The sequence below is a fragment of the Ochlerotatus camptorhynchus genome, unplaced genomic scaffold, assembly GCF_037179485.1.
Source record: "Ochlerotatus camptorhynchus isolate MF236.1 unplaced genomic scaffold, CSIRO-AGI_Acam_v1.1 ptg000196l, whole genome shotgun sequence".
NCBI lineage: Eukaryota > Metazoa > Arthropoda > Insecta > Diptera > Culicidae > Ochlerotatus > Ochlerotatus camptorhynchus.
The window spans coordinates 4,297,765-4,323,345 of record NW_027040686.1 but is presented as its reverse complement, the minus strand read 5'-3'; the positions used below and the strand labels follow the sequence as shown (position 1 = coordinate 4,323,345).

Below are 25,581 nucleotides of genomic sequence, written 5' to 3'. Positions count from 1 at the left end.
TTGTTTGTTATTCTAACCTGGAAATTTATGCGCGTTGAAATACGCGATGGCAGCTACATAAATACAAATGATGATTGCTTTGCTAGTGTATAAACAAACGAGCTTGTTTGTGTTCAACTGTTACAGTAGTTTTAAGAAAAATAGCAATTCAAGGTCGTTACTAAAACTAAAACTGCTGTCAAAAATAACAATACGTGTTGCAAATCACGTCCGCCGAAACGATGTATCGCTGCTCTTTTTCTTTTCTTCTAAAAGTATATGTTTACAAAAGAATGGTGACTTTTTTTTTATTAAGAAAAATGTTAACAGTATAAGAGTTAGATGGGCTTTGCGCGGTTGTTTTTGTTGTTGTTACAACTCGGAGTGACGACGATAATGAATGGGTGATGCAAACGAGGTTGTTAGCTTTAGCCAGTCATCATCTCCATGAATTCTGAAACGGGAAATTGATGGGAAAAAAAAGAGAAGAAATCATTAGCGAAAGTGCGAAAATTGCTGTCCGTCAGCGAATAAAGCACCATGTGGTCACATAATAAATACAGTGGATTAGGTTTGTTTTGACGTCGGTCTCTGTGATGGGAGTTGCGTATGGCAAAAAGGAGGTCGATGTGTTTCCTTTCTCCGGCCCGGTCACGTGGTGAGTCAGCATGGCTCGGTTAAAGTGGCCAAGGACGGTGCGACACAAGTATGTATGACGAAGTGTCAGCAGCTGCCGGACTGTGGATTGGTTTTTGATTTTCGGAGCGTGCGTTGCTCATGGACGCTCATGGAGGCGCATGGTTGAGATAAATTGACCGAGAAGGTGTGGAGAAGAGAAAATTGGTGGATCTTCTGTGGTTGACACAGTCGGAAGATTTTTTTTATCGGTTTAAGTTGGTGGGAGTGTTTGGTTTGAGGATGACAGTGAATCAAAAATAGAAGCAACGATTCGTAGAATTGAGAGCACCGTAAGTCGGAGAAAGGATAAGGGGTCGCGAAATATTCGTTTATTGTTGAAAATGCAAAACTGCTTCTGGCGGCTCAACTTGACCTACGGGTGTTCTTGGGTCTATTAGCCATTGAAACGCCATTGGGATTCTCTTTGGCCTATTGAACGGAAAGAAAAGTGAATTCGCATGCGCCTTTTGTTTTCGAGATCGTTCTTCAACACTTCGTCTTGCAGCTGTTGTATAGAAACACGTTCACGCCAAAATCATAGATATATTTGATGTTTTGTGCTCGATAGGTCGGGAATGGGCGATTAGGCCGAAGTAGATTTTTCCCCTACTATAGACCATTAAAACTTAGCCTTTTGTGGCCATCTTGAAAACAAAGGCTTGATAATGCAGATTTCAAAATGTTGATGATGCCGAGTTATTAACGATATAGAGAGTCTATGAAGAAAATTGATCAATGTAGATTGTTCTGTTTGAAAAGTGACCAGAGAAAAATGTCTTTATATGGCCGTGGGGGGGATGCAAAGAGAAAATCGATGAGGAGAATCTGTCAATGTTAAGGAACTAATCCATTTTTCGACCAAACCAAACCTGAGACTTAGATTGAGAAAACTACTGCCGGCGCCGGTGATGTAGTGGTAAGCGTGATTGCTTTCTCACCACAATGGATCTGGGTTCAATCCCAGCCGAGGTCGGTGGTCTGAGGCATAAAAATCTCTGGTCACGTCTTCCTTCGGAAGGAAAGTAAAACCACTGTTCACCGGCCCATGTGTGCTGTTGAAGGGTACGATATCCTTTATTGAAGCTGCCTCCCTGCATCAATGGATGGCAATCGATGTCCGTCGGTGATTGCACGCTATTTCAAAACTACCCAAATTTGGGTAGAATCCACCCAGATCGGTCAAAACTGAACCTACCCAAAAATGGGTAAACTGTGTTGGGAGTGACAAGTTGACAAATGAACAACATCGACATGAATCTGATCAACGTTGTTCATTTGTCAACTTGTCACTGCCAACACAGTTCACCCATTTTTGGGTAGGTTCAGTTTTGACCGATCTTGGTGGATTCTACCCAAATTTGGGTAGTTTTGAAATAGCGTGTGGCAGTAGATTGCTGAACAGCGACCGACATTAAATAAAGGAAAGAACAGAAAAAGAAGAGAAAACTATGCAGGACAACTTTTTTGAAGCCCGCAAATCGATTTGTGGTACCCCTACCATCCCATGCCCCAGCTTGGACTTCCGGCCGTTCGGAACAAATTGGTTGGTAGTAGGATCAATATCATAATGATATTGAACCTACTACCAGTTGATTTGTTTTATTCGGATGTAGATCCAGAGCCAAAGTGCGGAATGCTTACTATGCCCCTCCTTCCCCTACCTATTCGACAAAGTTTTGCTGCATATAGTTTTCCTAATCTGGCCAAAATTGAGCTATTTTTTTAATTTTTGATAATCAAATGCTAAGTTTCACTGCGTTTCAAAGTTCTCCCGCATCCAGATCCTAAAAACCAAATTTGTTCGAATTTGATGCAATTGACTCATCCCGTTTATCATACTAGAAACAAATGTTTATGTACAAAAATGTACTCGTTGAACAATCGATCAAAGCAATCAATAAACAGACTGGTGCACGCTTGATTATCCCCGCTAGTCAAAACAAATCTGCGCCTACTCGGATCAGCGTAAAATCCCTCAACGCAACGTTTCTTCTTATTTTCCTATTCACCGCCGACTACCGATTGAAACGATTGAAATTCGAAAATGCTTTGAATATCCAAACCGTTTACGATTTATTTACGAGTAATTTACTTTCTCCTTGGTCGCCTATCCATCCAGGACCGTTTAAATGTCCATTTGGTCGGATGCCAAATTTCCCCCATTTTGTCATGAATTCACAACCCTTTGGAAAGTGAGGTGCGCGTGGTAGTTTCCAAATAACCCATTTCGGTTGGTTCCATCCACTCGAAGTCGGTCTGCCGTTTCGGTTGCTCCCAATGCGATTTCCTCGAATAGGTACGTAAACAGGTCCGAAGCGAAATATAAAAATAAACGATTGGATTGACTTATCCGGAACACACGAGCGTTCTTGGTTTCGGTTTCGAAAGCAGCTGTATCTCAAGGGGTTTATGTTGGTTGGCCGCAAGGTGCAATTGACGGAGATGTTTGTTTACTCCGCCTACGATCTAATAATTGTTTGAATGGGTTTGTTGAGTTTTCCGAACCGACATTCAATGTCGTCGATGACGTAAACAAACCATCATTCGCTTCTTCGATTAGGGGAGGTTTTATGATTCACAATTTATGGCCTATTTCAAGTGGGTACCTACCGTCGAAGTCAACCGTTCCCGAACCGTCGGAGTCGATTTCCTCGATCATCATGTCCAGGTCCTCCTCGGAGAGCTGATCGTCCAGTTCCCGGAGGATTTCGCGTAGGCAGGAGGTGGGGATAAAGCCATTTCCTTCCTTGTCGTACAGACGGAAGGCCTCTCGCAGCTCCTTCTGCAGCGCTTCCTCGTCCTCCTCAACGATGAACTTGGCTGCTAGCTGGACGAATTCTTCGAATTCAATCTGGCCGGATTCTACAAAGTGTTACAAAGTGTCACGCCTTAGTCGTTCGATTTTTTTTTGGATTCTAGCTATTAGATATAGTCAACACTCACTGTCTTCGTCAACCTCTTCGATCATCTCCTCGAGGATTTTGCTGTTGAAGGGTTGTCCCATCAGTCGGAGGATCTCGGCGACCGTGTCGGACGAGATGCTGCCAGTCTTTTCGCGGTCGAAACTGTTGAACGCCTTTTGCAGGACTGCGGGTTGGAGACGGAAAGAGGGAGAGAAAGGTGAGATGATGAGCTTGGTGAAATTCGGTCATACATTAAGTCAGACGTTATATTGCTAGATAGGATAGAAAGTGATGGACGCAAACGTGATTGGTGATGGTAATTATTTTGACACCTTCCTATTTGTTACAACGTTTTTGGTGGATTTGGGCTATCGCCAAAAGAGTTCACTGCATTTTCTGTTTTTATCTGTCGATGGAATCGTGGTTTGAGGTGTACAGTATGTTTGGGATGTGGAAAAATCACCTTCATTCTAACCTAAGGCGTGATTTTTTTTATAATATGTTGGTTGGCTGTATCATTATTAGAAATAATAATTATTAGACAATCCGTTATAATTATTAGACAATCCGTTGCATTGAACTTTTCGTATTTTACGAGTGATTACACAGTCTCTCAAACACCTGAGGAACAAGAAAACGTCTCCATACGGGGTACGATTTGGCGCACGAAGAGTATTATTCCTAGGAGGCTGACTAAAGTTCTAATTACATAGAGTTTTCTGTCGATAAGAAGTAGATTTTTCGAAGTGATCACCAGACGAAGAAAGCATTTATGTACACGCCAGCACGCTCAATCCTAACCCCCTTTGTGAAAGGGGACGAAACGATTATCTTCACGATAGTGCATCGTATCGAAGCTAGACGGAGGATGGAAAAGACCATCAGTAGCCGGATGTTACAATCGATGGCGAGTAAAAAGGATTAGCATCGTGAGAACGTGAGGAATGCCGACGAAAGAACACGACCGGGTGCCGGAAGTTATCACTCGCTGTCAATACCGGAGGATGCTTCCCGTTCGAAGAGAACCCGTTCGCAGGTTACCTTCCACTATTCGATCAATTTAGAAGAACTTGAACGAGTCAACTCTATTAAAGACCTAGGAGTGACGATGGATAGTAGGAGATCGAAGTAGGCTCTGCTAGTGGACAATGGATTCATTTTTAATATTTTTTTTTTTTTTTTTTTTTTTTTTTAATTCTTTATTTAAGAGAATTTTTAATATGAACTTCTAGTAACCCTACAATCATGAGAAAATAGTGTTTCTCCAGAGATGAGGAGACCAGAAACGATGTTATATAAGAGACGTGCGGAGAGAATTAAAGTAAATCTGGTTGCACGGCCAACTAATTTATTTTTCTGCAAGATTTGGCAACCCGCAGTTTTGTGTTTCCTTAAAATGATTTTTAATTTGAGCGACTGTCGTCTGCTTCAGCATTACGGTAAAATGAATACTTTTTTAACCATATCGGTAGTACGGAAGACTCAATTTTTGACAACTCTGAGTGAAACCAAATATACCACATTGGAGGGTATATTCTACAGCGCGTTGCACAAAATTATTCAATCTGCAATTTTGGCTTCAGTCTTCGCGCGTCTCTTATTCAACATCGTCTCTGGAGTAGGGTTACCATGTCAAAAAATGGAAAAGGAGGACATTTCATTTGAGGTTTGGAGACTAAGGAGGACAATGATTCCTTTTCTTAACATTAAATGAGGACAATGAGTTTTTATCAAACGTTTTAATAATATGTGCGCTATCACATAATTCATGATATGCAAAGGTTCAATTGAGATTGTTCATAATTTGTAGTCGTTACCAATTCAATTCATCTTCTCGTTATACTTCTGAAAAATGCATCAAACTAGCCTTCATAATTCATCGATGATTGAAACCAACATGGAACATCTAAGCAACCTGTTAATTTTACCATTGATTCAGCATAGGCCGCTGTCATAGTGGGAGCGAAGAGGCGTGATTAGCGTACTATTTATAGAACCAGAACGTCAAAATCGAACACATGTTAGATTCAATATGTGTGGCTGTATTCCACTTGGTGAATTTTAACTTAAATTTGACAGATATGAAATTTTCGAATAAACCTGCTATTGTACCAGACTTATTTCTGGCAAACCAGGAATCAAATTTGACAAACACCTTCTCAAAAATCACACGATGAACAACAGATAGATTTTCGAACATTATAATTTATTTTTGAAATGTCAAATTTTAGTAAAATAAATTATAATGTTCATAAATCCATCTGTTTTCAAGATTTTCAAGAAATTATTTGTCAAAATTGATTCCTGGTTTGTCTGAAATAAATCTGTTACAATAGCAGGTTTATTTGAAAATTTTCCATCTGTCAAATATAAGTTAAAATTCACCAAATTAGCCGCACCCAAAATGCAGGGCGGTTCACAGCTGTAGTTGCTCCTAGTCCCACCTTCGAATGGCATTTGCTAGATAAGATTAGGTTGTGACAAAATTAAACAAATAAGCTCTGTAAACAACGCTCTTTGAAAACAATTTTATGAATATGTTACTGTAAAAAATGAAAGTACTAAAAAGGAGGACATTTTCAGGCAAAAGGAGGATGTAGAAACATTATTGAAAAAGGAGGACATGTCCTCCTTCAGAATACCATATGGTAACCCAACTCTGGAGGAGACGAACGTGGAGCGGAGTGGAGCGAAAACGAACCACTTTTCTGCCAATCGCGAACCAGCTCGTGATTGGTTGATTTGTAGTACGTAAGATAGAGATAGAGATAGATATAAAATAGTAAGAAGGCAGTTGTCTTCTCTTCCTCTCAGGTGTTTCTGATAGTCTAATAGACCTTTTTGACGTTTAATAAGCCCTATGGTAATTGAAAGTAGAGCTGTTGGGATTACAAATTATTTCTTGGGATATTTCAAAAGTTACTGGAAGGTGATCAGAACCGAAGTCAGCATGGGTAACCAGTTGGCTACAAAGTTGACATGGATCAGTTAAGACCAAATCAATAGTGGAGGGATTTCTTGCAGAAGCAAAGCATGTTGGGCTGTTTGGATATTGAATAGTGTAATAACCTGCAGAACAATCATCAAACAGAATATTACCATTGGAATTGCTTTGAGCATTATTCCATGAGCGGTGTTTTGCATTAAAATCACCAATAATGAAGAATTTAGACCTATGACGGGTAAGTTTCTGGAGGTCACCCTTGAGAAAATTCTTTTGCTGGCCTACGCATTGGAATGGCAAATAGGCAGCTATAAACGTAAGTTGTCCAAATTTTGTTTCAACAGAAACTCCCAAAGTTTCAAATGAAGAAAGAATTTTATGTTTGATTCGTCTATGAATAATGATGGCAACGCCACCACAGGGTCCATCAAGACGATCATTTCTATAAATCAAGTAATTTGCGTCCTTCTTTACCTTATGGTAAGGTTTATGGAACGTTTCAGTTATAACGGTAATATGCACGTTATGAACTCTCAAAAAGTTAAATAGCTCGTCTTCATTATCTTTAAGAGATCGAGCATTCCAATTTACAATATTTAATGCTTTAAAATCCATTACTGAATTCTAAAGTCATGACAATATTATTTGCAAATTTTACTCCAGTTTGAATAGCATCAAACATGGAGTTAGATTTAAGCATATCAGAAATCATGTCAATTAATGATTTCTGTAAAAATTCCATTTTAGGGGCAGTAATGCTTCCTCAAAATTGTCAAAATTTCCGTTAGATTTACTTTGGTTAGTATTTTGATTTCTACCCGCTGCAATAGCAGCATAGGTAGCTCCATTAACTCGCTGAACATTGTTAGCAGCGAGGGGAGTAGGTACAGATGAAAAATTTGAAGCAGGAGTGATATTTGTACCTACGGGTACGAATGTAGAATTTGTTCCTCGCTGACCGTTGTTAACAGCAGAGGAATTTGTACCTGGTCGGAAACGTGGAGTGTTTCTTACCTGTCGGTTAGAACGAGATTGTAGGATCGCTTTGCGAGTCTTACATTCCCAAAAATTGGATGTGTGATTTTCACCACAATTTGAACATTTAAATTTCTTAGGATCTTCCTTCACAGGACAGTCGTCCTTTGCGTGAGAGGAATCACCACAATTCATGCATTTAGCTGGCATGTAGCAATTTTTAGTTTCGTGACCCCATCCCTGGCACTTACGGCACTGAGTGAGGTTTTGGAAATTTCCTCCAGTCTTCCTGAAGTGTTCCCACTTCACTCGGACATGGAGCATTAGGCTACCTTTTTCTAAGGCCTTAAGGTTGTTCAGTTCACTAGACTTGAAGTGAACTAAATAAAAATCATTAGAAATCCCGTTGCGCGAATCGCCAGGACGGGATTTCATTTTCATTTTGATTACTTGGAGTGGCACAACTCCAAGTAATTTTGCCAGTTCATCTTTGATCTGATCCAGGGATTCACCACTGGGCAGTCCTTTCATGACAACCTTGAACACACGTTCAGTTTTGGTGTCGTAAGTAAAAAAATTGTGCTTCTTCTCAGTAAGATACTTGAGAAGACATTTAAATCCGTCCAAGGTTTCAGCCAATACACGGCATTCACCCCGACGTCCAATTTGTAGAGAAAACTTAACTTTCACGAAGTTCAAAAGTTCCATGCGAAGAGCATGGAGATCGGAAATGGTTATCACAATAGGGGGAATCTTTTCCTTCTTGGCATTAAGCCGGGAAAGTTTACTAGAATTTTTCTTGGATGATGGATCATTCTCATCATCCGTGAGCAAATCAAATTGATTACTCAAATTAATTTCTTCAGAAGGGGGGTCAAGAGTTTGCCCCTTTCTTTTGCGTTTAGGCGCCATGGCGGCAGTAAATTTTTATCCAAATCGACTTCCAAGCAGATTACTATAAGAATCTGAAGGATCGAAGAGGAATTTTCCAAATCGATATCCAAGAAGGATTACCTCGGGTAGGGTCCAAACAAGGATCGAAGAGGAATAAAGTTGAACAAGGTAGAAATTTTACAGGTTGAGCACTGAAAAGTGCTGTTTAAATTTGTTGTAGCTTTAGGTAGTAGCACGTAGTAGTACATCTAATTGAATCATCCTATAATGAACTTCTCTCTTCAAGCTACCAAGTATACATGCGCAAACTTGAATCCAACCTAATACAAATTCCGTCGATGTTCTGGAGGTATGTTAAAATGCAGTAGGCTAGCAATCGTGTACCGCATAACGTTATCTACGGTGATTCCATGGCCAGCACACCTGAAGATGCTGCCAATCTTTTTTCGAATTTTTTTCAAAGTGTGTTCTGTTCAACTTCTCCTGTACTTTTGCCGGATTGTTTCCAACACGTGCCATCTTATGGTATCCACCTTCCAATCTTCAGTTTTTCTTGTGACGAAGTGTTAAGTACGTTGGCTAAATTAGATGCTTCGAAAGGAGCGGGAGTCGATGGTCTGCCACCGATATTAGTGAAGAACTGCGCTGCATCTCTGATTGAACCATTGACGTTACTGTTTAACTGTTCGTTAGAACAAAAAACGTTCCCAAGTTTATGGAAAACCGCGCCAATGATTCCTGTACACAAATCTGGCAGTTTAAACAATGTGGTAAACTATCGAGGGATTTCAATTCTCTGCTGTCTGGGAAAAATTCTCGAATCACTAGTGCATAAGGTCGTGCTGAATGCAGCGAAACCGATTATCTCTGAGTATCAGCACGGATTCATACCACACCGGTCTACTACAACCGACTTACTGTGCTATACCAACGTACTGTTCCGTGAGATAGAACGTCGCAACCAGGTGGACTCTATTTAAAGGGTGATACGGTCAAAATTTGGTCAAGGGAAAACGCGTGTAAATCGGTGAAATCGTTTATTTAAAAAATCAAATTAAATTTCTTTTTCAAGTTCAATTAGTATAAAATCCAGGAAAAATATTCAGTTAGGCTTCCGCTTTTCCAAATCCGAATTTTCGGGCCTTACGCTTGACCCCTGCCATCAGATTTTGTACAGCCACCTTGTCCACCTTCTTCGCCGCAGAAAGCCAGTTTGCCTTGAACTGCTGCTCGCCCTTAGCAGTTTTTTTGGTCTTCTTTAGGTTCCGCTTGACAATAGCCCAGTATTTCTCAATTGGGCGGAGCTCTGGCGTGTTGGGAGGGTTCTTGTCCTTGGGAACCACCTGCACGTTGTTGGCGGCGTACCACTCCATGGCCTTTTTACCGTAATGGCAAGATGCCAAATCCGGCCAAAACAGTACGGAACAACCGTGTTTCTTCAGGAAAGGCAGCAGACGTTTATTCAAACACTCTTTCACGTAAATTTCTTGGTTGACAGTCCCGGAAGCTATGAAAATGCTGCTTTTCAAGCCACAGGTACAGATGGCTTGCCAAACCAGATATTTCTTTGCGAACTTTGACAGTTTCATGTGCTTGAAAACATCTGCTACCTTGCCCCTTCCTTTTGCCGTATAAAACTCCTGTCCCGGAAGCTGCTTGTAGTCGGCTTTGACGTAGGTTTCGTCGTCCATTACCACGCAGTCAAACTTCGTCAGCATCGTCGTGTACAGCCTCCGGGATCGCGCTTTGGCCGTCGTATTTTGTTTATCATCGCGATTTGGAGTCACTACCTTCTTGTAAGTCGATAGTCCGGCTCGTTTTTTGGCTCGATGCACGGTTGTAGACGATACACCCAGCTTATTTGCGGCATCTCGGAGAGAGAGGTTAGGGTTTCGCTTGAAACTACCGGCAACTCTCTTTGTCGTCTCAGCGGCTTCCGGTTTTCGATTTCCCCCCGATCCAGACTTCCTGGCTGTCGACAAACGTTCCCCAAACACTTTAATTACATTTGTAACGGTTGATTTGGCAACTTTTAGCGATTTTGCCAACTTTGCGTGCGAGTAGCTCGGATTTTCGCGATGCGCGAGCAAAATTTTGATACGCTGCTCTTCTTGCTTGGACGGCATTTTGACAACTGAAGAGTGAATTCCAAAATCAAAATAGGAGCAACATTCTACACACACACACCTTCAAAATGAGGGGTGTTCAGGTTTTTTAAATGCAAAATTGAAAGAAATACGTCAAGTTGATATTGACCAAATTTTGACCGTATCACCCTTTACATCGACTTTTCGAAAGCGTTCGACACCGTCCCGCATGCCTATGCCACAGAAAAAGTGAAACACATGGGATTTCCGGATTGGATTTCGGACTGGATAAGGTCATATCTAACGGGTCGAAAGGCATTTGTGCAAGTGAACTCGTCTCGTTCCAATACGTTCGACATACCATCTGGCGTACCACAGGGTAGCGTGTTAGGACCTATGCTCTTTGTCCTCTTTATTAACGACCTGTGCCTTCGAATATCCTCTGGAAAGCTCCTTTATGCTGATGACCTCAAAATCTTCAGAATTATCACGTCTGTACTCGATTGTTTTGTACTGCAGGCTGACATCGACGTAGTGTCAATCTGGTGCAAAGAAAATGGTATGAGCGTGAACATCAATAAATGCAAAACGATCACATTTAGTCGCTGTTTGTCAACGCTCACTCACCAATATCGAATTGACACTACTCCGCTAGAACGTGTGCAATTTATTCGCGACTTGGGAGTTATAATTGACTCTAAACTTAGATTCAGCGAACATGTCCCCACCATGACAGCAAAAGCTTTCTCTGTACTCGGGTTTATTCGTCGTAATGCTTCTCAACTAACCGATGTGTACGCATTAAAATCACTCTTTTGTGCTTTAGTGCGCAGCATTCTGGAATACGCTGCCTCGGTTTGGGCACCATATCACCCGTCCCAGGTGATCCGCATTGAACGTATACAAAAAATGTTCATACGATTTGCTCTCCGGAACCTACCGTGGAATGATCCCGTGAATCTTCCTGATTACCAACAAAGGTGCCGTTTAATCAACTTAGAGTTGCTATCAGTGAGACGGCTAAGATTGCAACAATTGGTTGTATTCGACATCCTGATGAACAACACCGACTGTCCAGATCTTCTACAGGAAGTTATGCTTAACGCACCTCAGCGCCAATTATGAAACTCTGCCCTTATTGTCATTCTCAGTCACAGGACTAGTTATGGGTTTAATAGTCCGCTAAGTTCCTGTCTTAGAGCTTTTAATGCTGTTTGTGATGACTTCGATTTTAATTTAACAAGGCTCTGTTTTAAAAATAGGTTAAGAGTAAATGTGATAGGTTAAGATTAGTCTGTGCGAAACCGTCGAAGACTGAATAAATAAATAAATAAATAAATAAATAAATAAATAAATAAATAAATAAATAAATAAATAAATAAATAAATAAAAATTCAGATTTTTTTAGGTGTGTGAGAACGATTTTTCTATCTTCATAACTACACACTTCGAAAAAGTGGTGTAAATTGTTGTTACTAAGATGTACATAAATGAAGCAGCATATATCATGCAAATTGCCGGCGCCGGTGGTGTAGTGGTAAGCGTGACTGCTTTCTAACACCCCGATGAGTCTGGGTTCAATCCCAGCCGAGGTCGGTGGGATTTTTCTGAGGCATAAAAATCTCTGGTCACGTCTTCCTTCGGAAGGGAAGTAAAGCCGTTGGTCCCGGCCCATGTGTGTTGAATGGGTGCGATATTCTACGCAGGTGTGGAAGCTGCCTTCCTGCACATTCGATTGCCGTCAATGGATGGCAATCGATGTCCGTCGGTGATTGGCACTAGATTGCGGAACAGAGACCGACGTTAAATAAAAGAAAGATGTCATGCAAATTTACATTTTAGATCGTGTAAAGTTATGAGACAATACATGAAATATTTAAAATATTGTATGCATCCATCCATCTTTGCATGCAAGATTTCTTATCAGTTGCTTCTTTCCGTGTTTACGTGTCGCATGCATGGATGTTTACATCACCAGTAAAATTAAGGCTTTTTTATCTGTTTATCTTATTCAATGGCTCATAAGTACGTAAGAAATGCTTTTTAAGAACCTCAGTTTCAGTGAGAATTGCTCACTTAAAATATTTTGTGAATAGATCGTCCATTTATTACTTTCAGTATTTTTTAAGCAGATTTTATAAATTTGTATTGACGATGGAAAGGGTGGCTGAGATTTTTAGTGCTTCCGTTGATAAAGCCGTTCCGGGGACTCAAGGAAAAACAGTCGTAATTTATTGAAGTTCCGACAATTTCTTCAGCTTCGTAGGTTCCAAAAGCGTCAAGAATTACAAAGTTGTCAGACATTCTTGTTTTCCGTGAGAGTGTTTTAGGAGTTTGTGGAGCGTCGGAAATTGGCAGTGTTTGTTAAGGAAATGCCACTTGCTAAAGTAAATAATTATTTCCATTATTTTGATTTTTATCATCAAATTTTGAGTGAAATCCTAGTCAATCATAAGTTGACGCATTCTGATGCAAATGCTATCTTTGAAATCTGATTGGAATACCCAACCAACCAAGTTACCTCTATGGAATAACTGTCTTAGAGCGTATACCGGGTATCCTGCCAGTTAGTCATTTGACCAACTTGTGCAGTATTCGTACAAGCTTGATAATGATTCAACTGATTCTGAAGCGCTGTTGTTATTAGTTATATTCTGTACTCTATCCAACTGATCCCCATCCGGGCTTCTACCAAGCACCTCTACACCTAACCTGTAGCATAGTACATCTATCATGTTCTCGGAGATTAATTGTTTCAGCTACGCTACATATGTTCGAGTCTCGTATGAGTCGAATGCGCACAAGTCGGTACCCACATATCATTGTTCTTGGCAAACGTCTAGCAGAGCCTGGCAAATAGTGCAAGCGCACTTTACTCCCAAACAGTAATGACTGTAACATGTGTATGCCGCACCATTAATCGTGCAAATGACGATGACGGATCTTGCTGCACCGAATCTATAGAGATTCGGCTAGCGATAGGGAACGCGTGAGACGCTAGAGGCGTGTCTACATGTTCTGTATGTTTCAAAACGAGCGTAATTGGATCATATCATGTCTGGTTGATTCGGGAGGTTGTTGAACTCGAGTCCTCTTACGAGGAAAATCGGTTGGATCACCACCTGTAGGGTGCGGAAAGGTGTGAAACCCCCAATCGTCATCGCACCGACAGCAGGAGAGTAGTATTTTGTTTCCAAAGCAATAAAACTGCTGGGCGGCTTAAATTTAGAACCGATTACAAATTTGGAGTGCCGAAAATATGGGTTGAATGATACCAAGGAAAAAACAAACACGGACCCGACTAAGCGATGAAAGATTTGTGATGTGTTTGTGTGCATTTCGTAATTTCGTTTGGACCACGTCGCCAGGTGGTGGGAACTCATTGCGAATCCGGCTGTAAAATTTGGTTACACTGCTTCGCGGAGAAAGCGATCCCGCTCGCGAAAACTCGCAATTAATGAAACACGAAAAGCGGTTTATCGTTTCGCAAAGTTTTGCGAAATGAACGCGAGAACATTTTCGCCACATTTTTTAAATGTTTTATGCCCACTGCCGCCAGCAACGCCCCGAGGGGTCTGACAGGTGGCGCCAGGTGGGCTGACACTGATTGGAAAATCGTGTGTGGAAATGGTTGCTTACGCATGATGCCATCAATATGCGGTGCAGATTTGTTTGTCTCTCTGGGAAATGAATCATCAGTTCGTTTGTTGTGGCAGGTGGCTGACGGGTTGCCAATGTCCGTCATCTCCTGATGAACTCCCATCTTTCGGAAAACCGGCGTCCAAATTGGCAAAGTGGGATGATGATCAACAAGTTGGGCGCACACGACCATAGTCGTCATCTTGGTGCCGCGGTGCCGGATGTCAACAATTTGCCGGATGGGTTCCTTTGATCTGCTTTTGTTGCTGCCGCCGAAGGAGAAAGAATCGACTCGCGTGGAAAGGCTAATCTACTGTGAGTGCGCACTACGCCATCCGAATGGCGATTGACAGACATCGCAGCGAGCTGGCGTCCGTGCCGCTGTATGTGCGGAGAACACAGTTTCAAACCGGCTTATTTATTGAGTTGAAACGAATATTTTTAGATTGGAGGAAAGTCAAGCAGAATAAGACGACGCGTTATGGAAATCCAATGCCACAACGACGAAGAGGACGATTATTATTAATGGTTGGACGTCAGTCGTGTAACGGTTTTTCCTAATGTTTTTTGTTGGGGTTGAACTGTTCAGTGGGGGGGGGGGGGGGGGGAGAGTATAATGACGGAAGTGACGGAGGGAAATTGTGTCAAGTGTCGGTATTAAATTTCCACCAATAGCAGATGGGTGTTGTTATAACAAGCTTTGAAAAGAAACTTTTCGACCGTTTGCGTTTTATGACTTGTATGAGTTTTTGCTTAAAAAGGTTTTTTTATTACAGGAATTGCGATGTACACTTACTTGCAATCTGCTCTGCTGGAAGATCATCCTGTAGGATAGAAAATATTTATTCATTAGATGTTTTTTTGACGGAAATTTCCCGCTGTTCATGGAGACGCATGGTGGTCGGTTCAACAGGAGCAATGTTTGGAAAGATTGTCGGATGATGGAGACTTCGTTAATTGATCTAACGGTTGATTTAAGATTTTTGTTAGCTTCGTTTATACATACATGCAAGATGATATCTTGTACCGGTTTTTTCATACTGAATTCTGAAGCATTAATATTATTATTATTAATATTATTTAAATGACGTAGGGTAGAGCGCTACTTCGTCGTAATCGCCCATTTCCGTTCTATCGATTAGAAAAGATCTATAATATCAATGATTTCACCGTATACAAATCAATAATAGGTTTGTTACGATGCGTTAGTTCATTAACTACAACATAAATGTATGAATATTTACGCTAATTGTTCTCAACACAAAAGAAGCGCTCCTAGCGAATCCCCTTTTTCTACGTTTATCCTTAGGACGATGAAAATCTAATGGCGTTTCAATGCGTTAGGACGAATTTAGAATCAAGAATATCTCAACAATTTGTAATCAAATCCAACGGTACGTATGGAAATGTGATTAAATTTAGAAGTCATGATTCACATTTTTGCTAACATTCAGCCATTTTAGATCTTTAAAATTTTCAAAATGGAATCCTTGAAATTAAAAAAAAGGTTGCACAGAAATGGCATTTCTTATCGAAATGACGTCTGAGACAAAGTTGTAGCGATAAATAATGTTTTTCTGGGAAAAAATATACAATGCTTAAAAGATAAATAGCTCAATCAACATTTCTGAAAATTTCTAGCTCTTGCAAACTGATGTGATGTGATGTGAATGGAACCCACCATAAGTGCAAGGATTACCAATGTCTGCAGATACTTTACCGGTTGTAAAACTCTGCCTGATGGTTTATTGTAGCAGGGTGAATCAGCTCCATTGAAGACCTTTGGAAGACAAAACGACCAGATGGCCATCTGTAATCACGTGACTGGCAAATCCACGAACCCTCGTCCAGTCAACAAATCCTTTGATTCCCTCAGGCTGCCCCCCCAAATCAGCATATAATATAATGTTTTAATTGTATATATGGATTACAGTAATGTTCCACCACATGTTCAAAATTGTGCAGACATTTGGCGTTCAATGATGATTTCAAATACACGAAAAATGGGATGTGTGGAGAAAACTCCATTTAGAATTTGCCAAATTTAAGAGAATCATGTAAATTTAGTTTTTAATAGATAAAATCAGACACGATCTCACCAAGTTAGTCCAAATGAATCCACAGGAATCATCCGTGCTATTGTTGCATTGTAGTTCCAATCAAAGACGGTTCGCTTGATGGAGATTGACATTAACTAGTCCCGTCTTATGTAAAACCAATTTGTAGTGTCCAATCGTCCAAAATGTTAACCGGATTAATAACCAAATAAGCATAAAAAACTCCGAGAAAAAAAAACAAAAAAACGAACGTCATGTTTGTTCACACGCGCAGCCTACTATGTGAAAATTTCTAGCAAACTTTTGAAATGTTAAAAATTGACAGAAGTCTTAGAATAATAACTCTTTTTAAAACGTTTGTTTCATTTAATTTATACTCAGAAAACAATATTTGAAATATTTTCTGTGAAAAAATATACAAAAAAGCGTACTAACTAAATTTTTAAAAATTTTACCAAAAGTTGTCAGTCGATTTTTGTCAGATTTCAAGTGATCATGTTTTTGAACATTCCAAAAGTTTGCATTTACTGAGATATGTGGGTTTTATTTTTTATTTTTCATTTTACTGAAAATAAATAATAAACATTTGTTGTTTATTGCTCCCAGAAAGATATTATTTTTCTACAACTTTGTCTTAGACGCCATATCGATCGGAAATGCTGCTTACTCGGCCCATAGAATTAGGTGAATTTGGTTACAATCATTAAACAATGAATTATCGGCTCCGTGAAGCTTACACGATTGAGCCTGCCAAACAAACGAACTAGATAATAAAATAGAATGTCAGAATAAAAGGTTAGATTTTCATGCCGTCTATGCAGATGGGTTTTGAACTAAAGTAATGACCAAATTTTGTCAGTCTCTTTTTGAGCCAAAAAAGTACGTTGGCAAAAAGAAAAAAAAAATACGCGTTCAAGAAGCATTTAGAAAAGATATTTATCTTTTATCAATTTACCATTTATATTTAGAGTGCTTAAGACAGAATTTGCATGGAGTTAAAAGTTGTCCACATAATCAATTCTAGAGAGGGTCTAGTATAAGAGAGGAGAGGACTGACTAGTTTTGAGCCAAACGAACTGTCAAAGCCAGAGCCATTCAAGCCACGCCTATCTTGATTACATTGGCAGTGTTTCAAGAAATCACCTAGGCATAGGTTACCAAGCAAGTTTGTTTTGAATCCACTCCTCTATTATACTAGACACTCTCTAGTCAATTTAGAAATCAGATTAATTAATTTTGCATGCTTTCTCATCCGGTGGTGCAATTTTAGGTGAAAATTACACTGAATATTTGCTCGAGAAATAAATTCAATAATATAATTTCTTGCGCAAATTTTCAAACTGCGGCAAGTGCTTTTGTAAACAATAGCTTCAGACGCCAATTTATCAAAACCCACCCATAGTAAAGCCCTGCAGTAAAAGTATGGACGTCTGTCAAAAGGTGTTCCAATCGAACCATCAAAATGCACCGCTTTGCTCGATTGGAACAGCTTTTTCAGTTTTGTGGGGACAGTCGTCCATACTTTAACTAGGGGGTTTTGGTCCATAGCCCACCCATACAAACTAACACCGCCATGTAGGGGAAGTTTTCTCATTCCTAATTCAAGATCAACAATTGAAAGGGCCTCAACTCCATTTTGTAAACAAACCTAGTAATCTAATCTAATCTAATCTAATACAAACGCAGCCAGTACGAGAAAGCATCCTGGAAAATGATTAGGTTAGATGAGGTCAAATCATTTTTCTTGTCTAATTGATGTTTACAGCATATCTGAGATATGATATAAACATCAATACGGCCAGGCCTACTGCGTTGGATTTGCCGCAAATATGATTCTTGGAAATTAATGGGAACATTTCTTGAATCTACAGGGGTGGAAGGATGCGTGGACATACCGTACCAAACGTTCCGAGTTACTATGTGTAGTTGTGTTTAATGTGTAAATATTTGTACAGTATTGAAGAATCATAAAATAATGCAATGGAAGGATCTTACTGAATTTTCTCCTATGTTGGTAATGATTCTTCCATAAAACATAATTATTTGCAAACAAAAAAAAAGCGATCTCACCCAAATGATCAAGTGGACCTCAAGTGGAGCTGTTCCAGAAAAATTGCTATACCAGCTCCGATGCTTCAAGTGAACATTTTAAAGCCATTCGTCAGTGTGGATAAGAGGCAATTCTCTCACAAGGAGCTGTAGATAGAGATGCATAAGCAGCTTTTGAAGAAAAGCACTTTGAAGTTTGGCTCTGGTAACAGGTTGGGCAAACGGCCTCCGGCAGATTTTGACCGGATCAGCAACCAAATAAAGGGGGAAAAACAGAACAACCGACGGAAAATCGACACTGACTACTTCTTGAACGCTTGGAAATAAATTTTGTCACATAGGGGAAATGTCTCTAATGTTAGCCTATGGATCTAAGATTGGGCTCATCGCTAAAAATCTGCTATTTATCAATTTTATGCCTTGTTCAGACTACAGAGTTATAACATGTTATAGCGCTATCTTGATGGTGGTTTCTGTGTTGCAATTAGTTGACAACCGTTATAACATGTTATAACTCTCCAGTCTGAACGTACTATTATCTAGATGAACGCGTTATTGGGACGTTACTAATGGATATTTTTGGTTGCTATTGAAAATTTAGTCGATTGCTGAATTTATGTATGGGCCCAAATTAGGGACACTTAGGCCGACATTACCTGCATTTCCCCTACTTTGAAGTATTTTGAAATCATAATTGTTCAATTTACGGAAGGAAAAAACGCAGCTGAAAAAACAACACGTCAGATTTTTTTTCCATTTTGAAAACATACCTTGTAAGGCTATTTTCTCGCGAACCGAAACCTAAAACACAATCGTCTAGAGGAGAATTTCCACTACCTGTTCCATTTGTTGGTTTGCGTTGGCGGACTTTGGTTCGCGACAAAATGGCCTTGGAAGGAGTTGAGGCCTTTTCAATTGTTGGCCTTGAATTGTTCGAAACTAGTAAGCCATGAGGAAGACTTCAACACAAATATTTATTCTCGTAACAACCTCTGTTGATTCAAGTTCAATAAAATTTGTTATCTCATTAATTGTGTGTTTGATTCTCCGTTTCGGAGTTAATAGAAAATCAGTATCCCTTTTTCAAGAACCTTTTCAAAGAAGAGTTTCTACGGCAATTCGAAGAAAATTAAGTCCCATCCTCAGGTGAACAAACTGTCGGTTTGATTCCGAACCAGCCGCCTGAAACATTGGTCCTTTCGAACCGGATCTTCTTCTCACAAATTACCATAGGAACTCTTCTTTGAAAAGATTCTTGAAAAACGGATACTAGTTTTCCATTAATTCCGAAACGGAGAATCAAACACAGAATTAATGAGATAGGAGAAATGGATGTAATGTCGGCCTAAATGCCCCTAATTTGGGCCTATACATAAATTCAGCAATCTTCTAAATTTTCAATAGCGACCAAAAATATCCATTAGTACCGTCCGCATTCATCTAGATAAAATTGATAAATAGCAGATTTTTAGCGATGGGCCTAATCTTAGATCCATATGCCAACATTACATCCATTTCCCCTACCAAATTTAATTGAGCTTGAATCAACACTGGTTGTTAGGATAATGAAGTTTTCCTTATGGCTTACTAGTTTCCAACACGAATGATGGTGTTAGTTTGTGTGGACGATCATAAGTTTCTATAAATTTACGTTTGAAGTCATGCACCTAAGTCGGTTTGAATTTTTGTTCGGAAGCCGACACCAAAGCGATGCCAGTGTTCCCAAATGAACAGATACGAAATTATGCTATTTTGAATAGGCTCGCGTTCTGAATTGAATAACTATCTTATTATAACTACAATCAAAGTACTCTCTTCAGCAAATATGATCGTGAATAGCTATTCTAGATGCTTATTTTTTTTTGCTTTGTTACAGTTTACTTCTTTTCCCTAAAATCCTAATGGACTTTAGGGAAAAGAAGTACATTGTAGTAATGTAAAGAACCCATACTCAAGAAGCATTTAGAATAGCTATTCATGATCGTATTTGCTGAAGACAGTACTGAATTATGATTTACTGAGACAATTTCATACCAAAATCGAAAAAGCAGAATGTTTTGAAAAAACATAAAACTTTTCAGGGGATGTTTTCAGGCAGTTTTACCAACAATCAATACGAAACTAACGATTTTAAATTGGCTCACTACTTGACTAGCCTATTGGTCCCAAGCAAATCGATTAACGTACCCCATTCTAGTAAAAATTCTAGTACTACAAATTTTTTGTTTTGATTCGCTATGAAAGTTTGACAGATAAAATGAAGGGTTCGTGGATTTTCCTATGTTTTGAGGGGTGCATCAATTAGCTTAGGACCGAAGATAGTACCAGAGCTGAGCCAAAAAGTTGAGCACGTTTCTTCGGGATCTTCTGGTCTTATAGTATTAGCAACAATCAATACGAATCTAACGATTTTAAATTGGCTCACTACTTGACTAGCCTATTGGTCCCAAGCAAAACGATTAACGTACCCCATTCTAGTAGAAATTCTAGTACTTCAGTATGTTTGTTTTGATTCGCTATGAAAGTTTGACAGATAAAATGAGGGGTTAGTGGATTTTCCTATGTTTCGAGGGGTGAATCGATTAGCTTGGGACCGAAGATAGTTCCAGAGCTGAGCCAAAAAGTTGAGCACGTTATTTCGGAACCTTCTAGTCTTAGAGTTACCTGTATGGTATTAGGCCACATTAGGGAATCTTACCGACCAGAACACACATTTTTTTCTGATATATATTTTTTAATATTGGAAAAATATACCAAAAAATCCAAGAAAATCAGTTTTCTCTTCGATTTCTGAATAAAATTACGTGTACCGTGGATCCCCGGTAATTTGAACGACTCTTTGTGTCTGGTAGTCTTATTTGCTGTTTTGTTTTAATTCTGCGTTCCGTTTCGCATCGTTCCGTTTCGCTTTAATCAATAAGGTGATCCAAGAGACGTTTCTCAGTGGAACTGACAGCTAGAAATCTAAAGTGTGTGAGTGATCCGGTGTTAATGGTGCTGAATGTAAACATAAACAAAGCAGACATTCATATGAGAATAAACTGCCAGTTCTACTGTGATCTGTCAAAAATTCTTGGTAAACAAAAAAGTCAGCTGATCGCAACTGTCTCGTGGACAGCCTTATTCCATTATAGATACTATCCAGCTTTCCATGCTCGGTAATAGCGGCCTGTTTGTATGAATAAAATGTATCCTTCACTGTGCCTTTTGACACTAACTGAAGGGCGTATGTTGTTCCATTTTCTTCTGTTCCTGGAAGAATGAAATATATTTCATTCTTCCAGGAACAGAAGAAAATGGAACAACATACGCCCTTCAGTTAGTGTCAAAAGGCACAGTGAAGGATTCATTTATGCATACAAACAGGCCACCATTACCAAGCATGGAAAGCTGGATACACGGTAAGAAAAAAGGACCAAACAGCCAGTTCACGTTTACCTACTCTTGACTAGTTTCTCTCCTTTTCTCCTTCTAATGTCGTCAACAATGAAGGAGCAAAACCATCCAACAGGGGTTGTAAAGTGTGGGAACCCAATGTTGAGTATAATCATATTTACCTACTTGTTAGTTGTACACAAAAACTTACTTTTGGGTAGAATGCGAGTGGGAAATTCCATACGAATAGCACAACAGTAAATGAAAACTACTTTGATCCGCTTTACCTACTTTTGGGTTCATGCACTGTAGTGCCGAGATGAGTGAAATGAACTTACTTTTGGGTACTTTTTTCTTACCGTGTAAATTCCCTAGATAAGCGGAGGTGAAGTCTATACAGAGGTAGAAAAAGGGCCTATCTGCTTTGATCGATTCTCTTCATCGACTTTCTCTTTTGATAACCACGGTTGTGCAAACAGGTTTCTTGCTAATTTTGCCTCATAGCATGAAAAAGGAGGTTTTTATCCATCGTCCAAATCGTCAAATACAACAGGAAATTTTAATTTTTTTGTATGGACAATTGTCTACGCGGGGGAGGAGGGGTCGAGAATCCAAAAAAAAACTGTCTACGTAGTTAATGACTTCTTCTTCTTCTTCGCATTTCAAGCTTATTGCATATCGCATATTAGCTTATTGCGTGCTCTCAACTTAGTGTTCTAGATGCACTTCCACAGTTATTACTTGAGCGCTTCCGATGCCTGTACCATTTTTGCATTAGTATAATTGTGTGGCAAGTACAATCATACTTCTATGCCCAGGGAAGTCGAGAAATTTTCGAATCCGAAAAATTCCTAGACCGGACCGGGAATCGAACCCACCCACCTCCAGCATGGTCTTGCTTTGTAGCTGCGCCTTTACCGACTGAGCTAAGGGAGGCCCCAGTAGTTAATGAACAGCCCCTTATTAACGAAAGGGAAAGTCGATGAAGAGAATCGATCAAAGCAGATAGGCCCTTTTTCCAGCTTGTATAGAAGTATTTAGAATGAAGCCAAATGAACTGTCATACACACTAAGATTATTTCACCGAAATCTGTGAAATTTTACCGAAATCTCAACAGCTGAACGTTCGATAAACAGTTCAGTGATTTTTCACAGATTTCCTGTAATTTTTCACCGAATATCTGTGAAAAATTACAGGAAATCTGTGAAAAATCACCGAACTGTTTACCGAACGTTCAGCTGTTGAGATTTCGGTAAAATTTCATAGATTTCGATAAAAGAATCTAAGTGTGTATAGTGTAGCCAAACGAGCATGACGTCGTCATGGTGTTTTTTTTACCGGGGAAGTATTGCAATATTATGAGCACAAAACGCTTTCCACATTCCAACTTCCGATTTTTTAGAAACCCGAAACAGGAAGTATTACACAAACCACTCCTCGATTAATTGTTGCAAAAATTTGCTTTGCACTTCATTTTGAACTTTTATGCACGAAACAAAACAAAACAAATCTGCATAACGACGAGCTCTTTGATTTCCACGGATGTCAGCTAAAGTATTTATTTTTCATGGTTTCCAGAAAAACTTTTTGTGCCTCCGCTTATCTATGGAATCTTTAGTACACGGCGAATAAGAACGACCCAAATTTGAGTTTAGTTCACTCATAATCGCCAAAAGTGCAGGAACTCAGCGATGAGTAAATTTGCCTCATGTTTTCCCAGGTTTTTCCAGGATTCCCGAATTTGAGAAAAGTAAAGATTGAATCTACTGGTACTACTCCGAGACTGAATAAAATTTTCGTCAATTTCCTCATTTTCCGGCAGATTTTTCAGGTTTTCCATAGGAAACCATGAGACAAATTTTACTCATCGCTGAGTTCCTACACTTTTGGCGATTATGAGTGAACTAAACTCAAATTTGGGTCGTTCTCATTCGCCATGTGTCTATGAATTCCATGAGTTAAATGAGGTTTGAGCAATTTTTAGTTTTCACGGTGTGTACATAAGCGCGGTTAAAACCGAGGGGGGCGACACATCTAAATCTCAATTCTAGATGCTCAAAAAATCTCACACTAGCGAATCAATCTTCGAAAAATCATCTTTAATTTCTCGCATCTACTTGCATCGTGCTTCAACTTTTTGCAGGAAATCTTCAAAATCGACATAAATCTTCCTTCTATCTTCTCAGCGTGCGTGCAGCTAGCCACAGCAAAACACAATCTTTTCTGCATCGTAGATAGAGTCGTCCCCCTCGGTTAAAACAAAAATTGTTCAGATTAAGAACGGTCAGATTACGGGGGGTAGACTGTCTACAAATTTTTTTCTATCTCATCATGAAAAAAGTTGGAATGGTTGATTTCTACCTTTTTTTTAGTCCAATTTTTAACCATGATGACTTAGAAGACCCAGGGCCTCATGGCAGTGGAGCCTCAACAAGGAAATAAAGGAAGTTGGCCAATAATTTTAGAAAAATCAAAACGTATTTTTTTCCGGGGCAATTAGTTTCCTTTAAACAGAGATTTGAATTACTATTCATAATTCGTCATACGCCATCATTTTTTCTCCAATAACAAAAATAAAGAATACTTAAACACATTGCTGCAATATAAACTAATAAAATGCATACATTTAAAGGAATTAGAAATCTACTGTGAAACATCATTTAATGTTTGTATCGCAAATTTCATTTCAAATCGCAATGTAAATATTTTATAGTCCTAGTTATCACCATTATTTTATATTGCTGAAATCTCGAAAAACAAAATTCTAGTGAAAAATAATTATCAAGTGCAAGATCTCATCGATTTTTTCATGGATCCTATGAACAACAAAAGGAAATTTTAGCCATTTGATTTTTTGATTTGCTTAACTTCGGCGTCTTAAAATAATGTTCACACTTTCCATGTCTTTGAATATTTTTCATGTAAGGGAAACGTTTCCTTAGTTTGAGATCTCGTTAGTTTTTGGAAGTCAAGATTTTTCTTAGTACGGGATCATGACAAATTTTAGGCTGAATCTCAAAGCAATCATTCAAAGGCGCTGTATCTTACATACGTGCCCTTAAACATGCTCAGCTCTATCGGTTGCACGGGCATCGAAGATCCACCGTATATGTTAGTTGCACGGCGAATGAGCACGACCCAAATTTGAGTTTAGTTCACTCATTATCGCCAAAAGTGCAGGAACTCAGCGATGAGTAAAATTTGTCTCATGTTTTCCCGGGTTTTTCTAGGGAAAAATTCCCGAATTTGAGAAAAGTAAAGATTGGATTCACTCAGTCTATTGGTACTACTACGAGACTGAATAAAATTTTCGTCAATTTCTTCATTTTCCGGCAGATTTTTTAGGTTTTCCACAGGAAACCATGAGACAAATTTATTCATCGCTGAGTTCCTGCACTTTTGGCGATTATGAGTGAACTAAACCCAAATTTGGGTCGTTCTCATTCGCCGTGTGTATTAAGGATTGATTGTTCTATTTAATCGCTTAGTTTCATCCATTCATTCAACTATGATGATTATGATTTAAATCACTTTTTGAAAATTTAATTGTTTGATATTTTATAAATATCGTTTAGAGCAGAGTTTTGTTAATTTCATGTTCAGATTATCGGGAGAAATACTGATGTTTTTTTTTTATAAATGAAGCATTATTATTTTATACTTGGATGGTGATTGTGAAGAACAAATTATGAAATTTCATCATATTTGCATTGGCTACCACTAATCAATAGGAAACACGTCCTATTTCTTCTGAATTCCGAATGTTTGTCTTTTAACCACTAAAACTTTCCACTTTTTCCTGATCTCGTTAACAATTCGTTCGAAATTTCAGTCACCATGCGTCTCCATCGTTCTCCATTGCCATTGCCCAGATACAAACCATGATTTCTTGGTTGTGGTTAAAACTTCACGAAGCACTGAACAATAATAAATAAGATCACTATCAATTAAATGCAACCGGTTGCTTCCCGTAGCTTGTTCAATGCAGCAGCACCGCCTT

General features: G+C 39.2%; 1 protein-coding gene across 1 annotated transcript; it reads right to left on the bottom strand.

The window, feature by feature from the left end:
* Positions 1-120: 120 nt before the first annotated feature.
* Positions 121-25,581, bottom strand: TpnC73F (Troponin C at 73F). Its single transcript, XM_065223796.1, has 5 exons — positions 25,462-25,581; positions 14,896-14,923; positions 3,601-3,744; positions 3,268-3,519; positions 121-433 (listed from the first exon to the last, which is right to left on the bottom strand). The coding sequence occupies exons 1-5, from the start codon at positions 25,462-25,464 to the stop codon at positions 408-410; spliced, it is 453 nt and encodes a 150-aa protein (XP_065079868.1). The 5' UTR covers positions 25,465-25,581; the 3' UTR covers positions 121-407.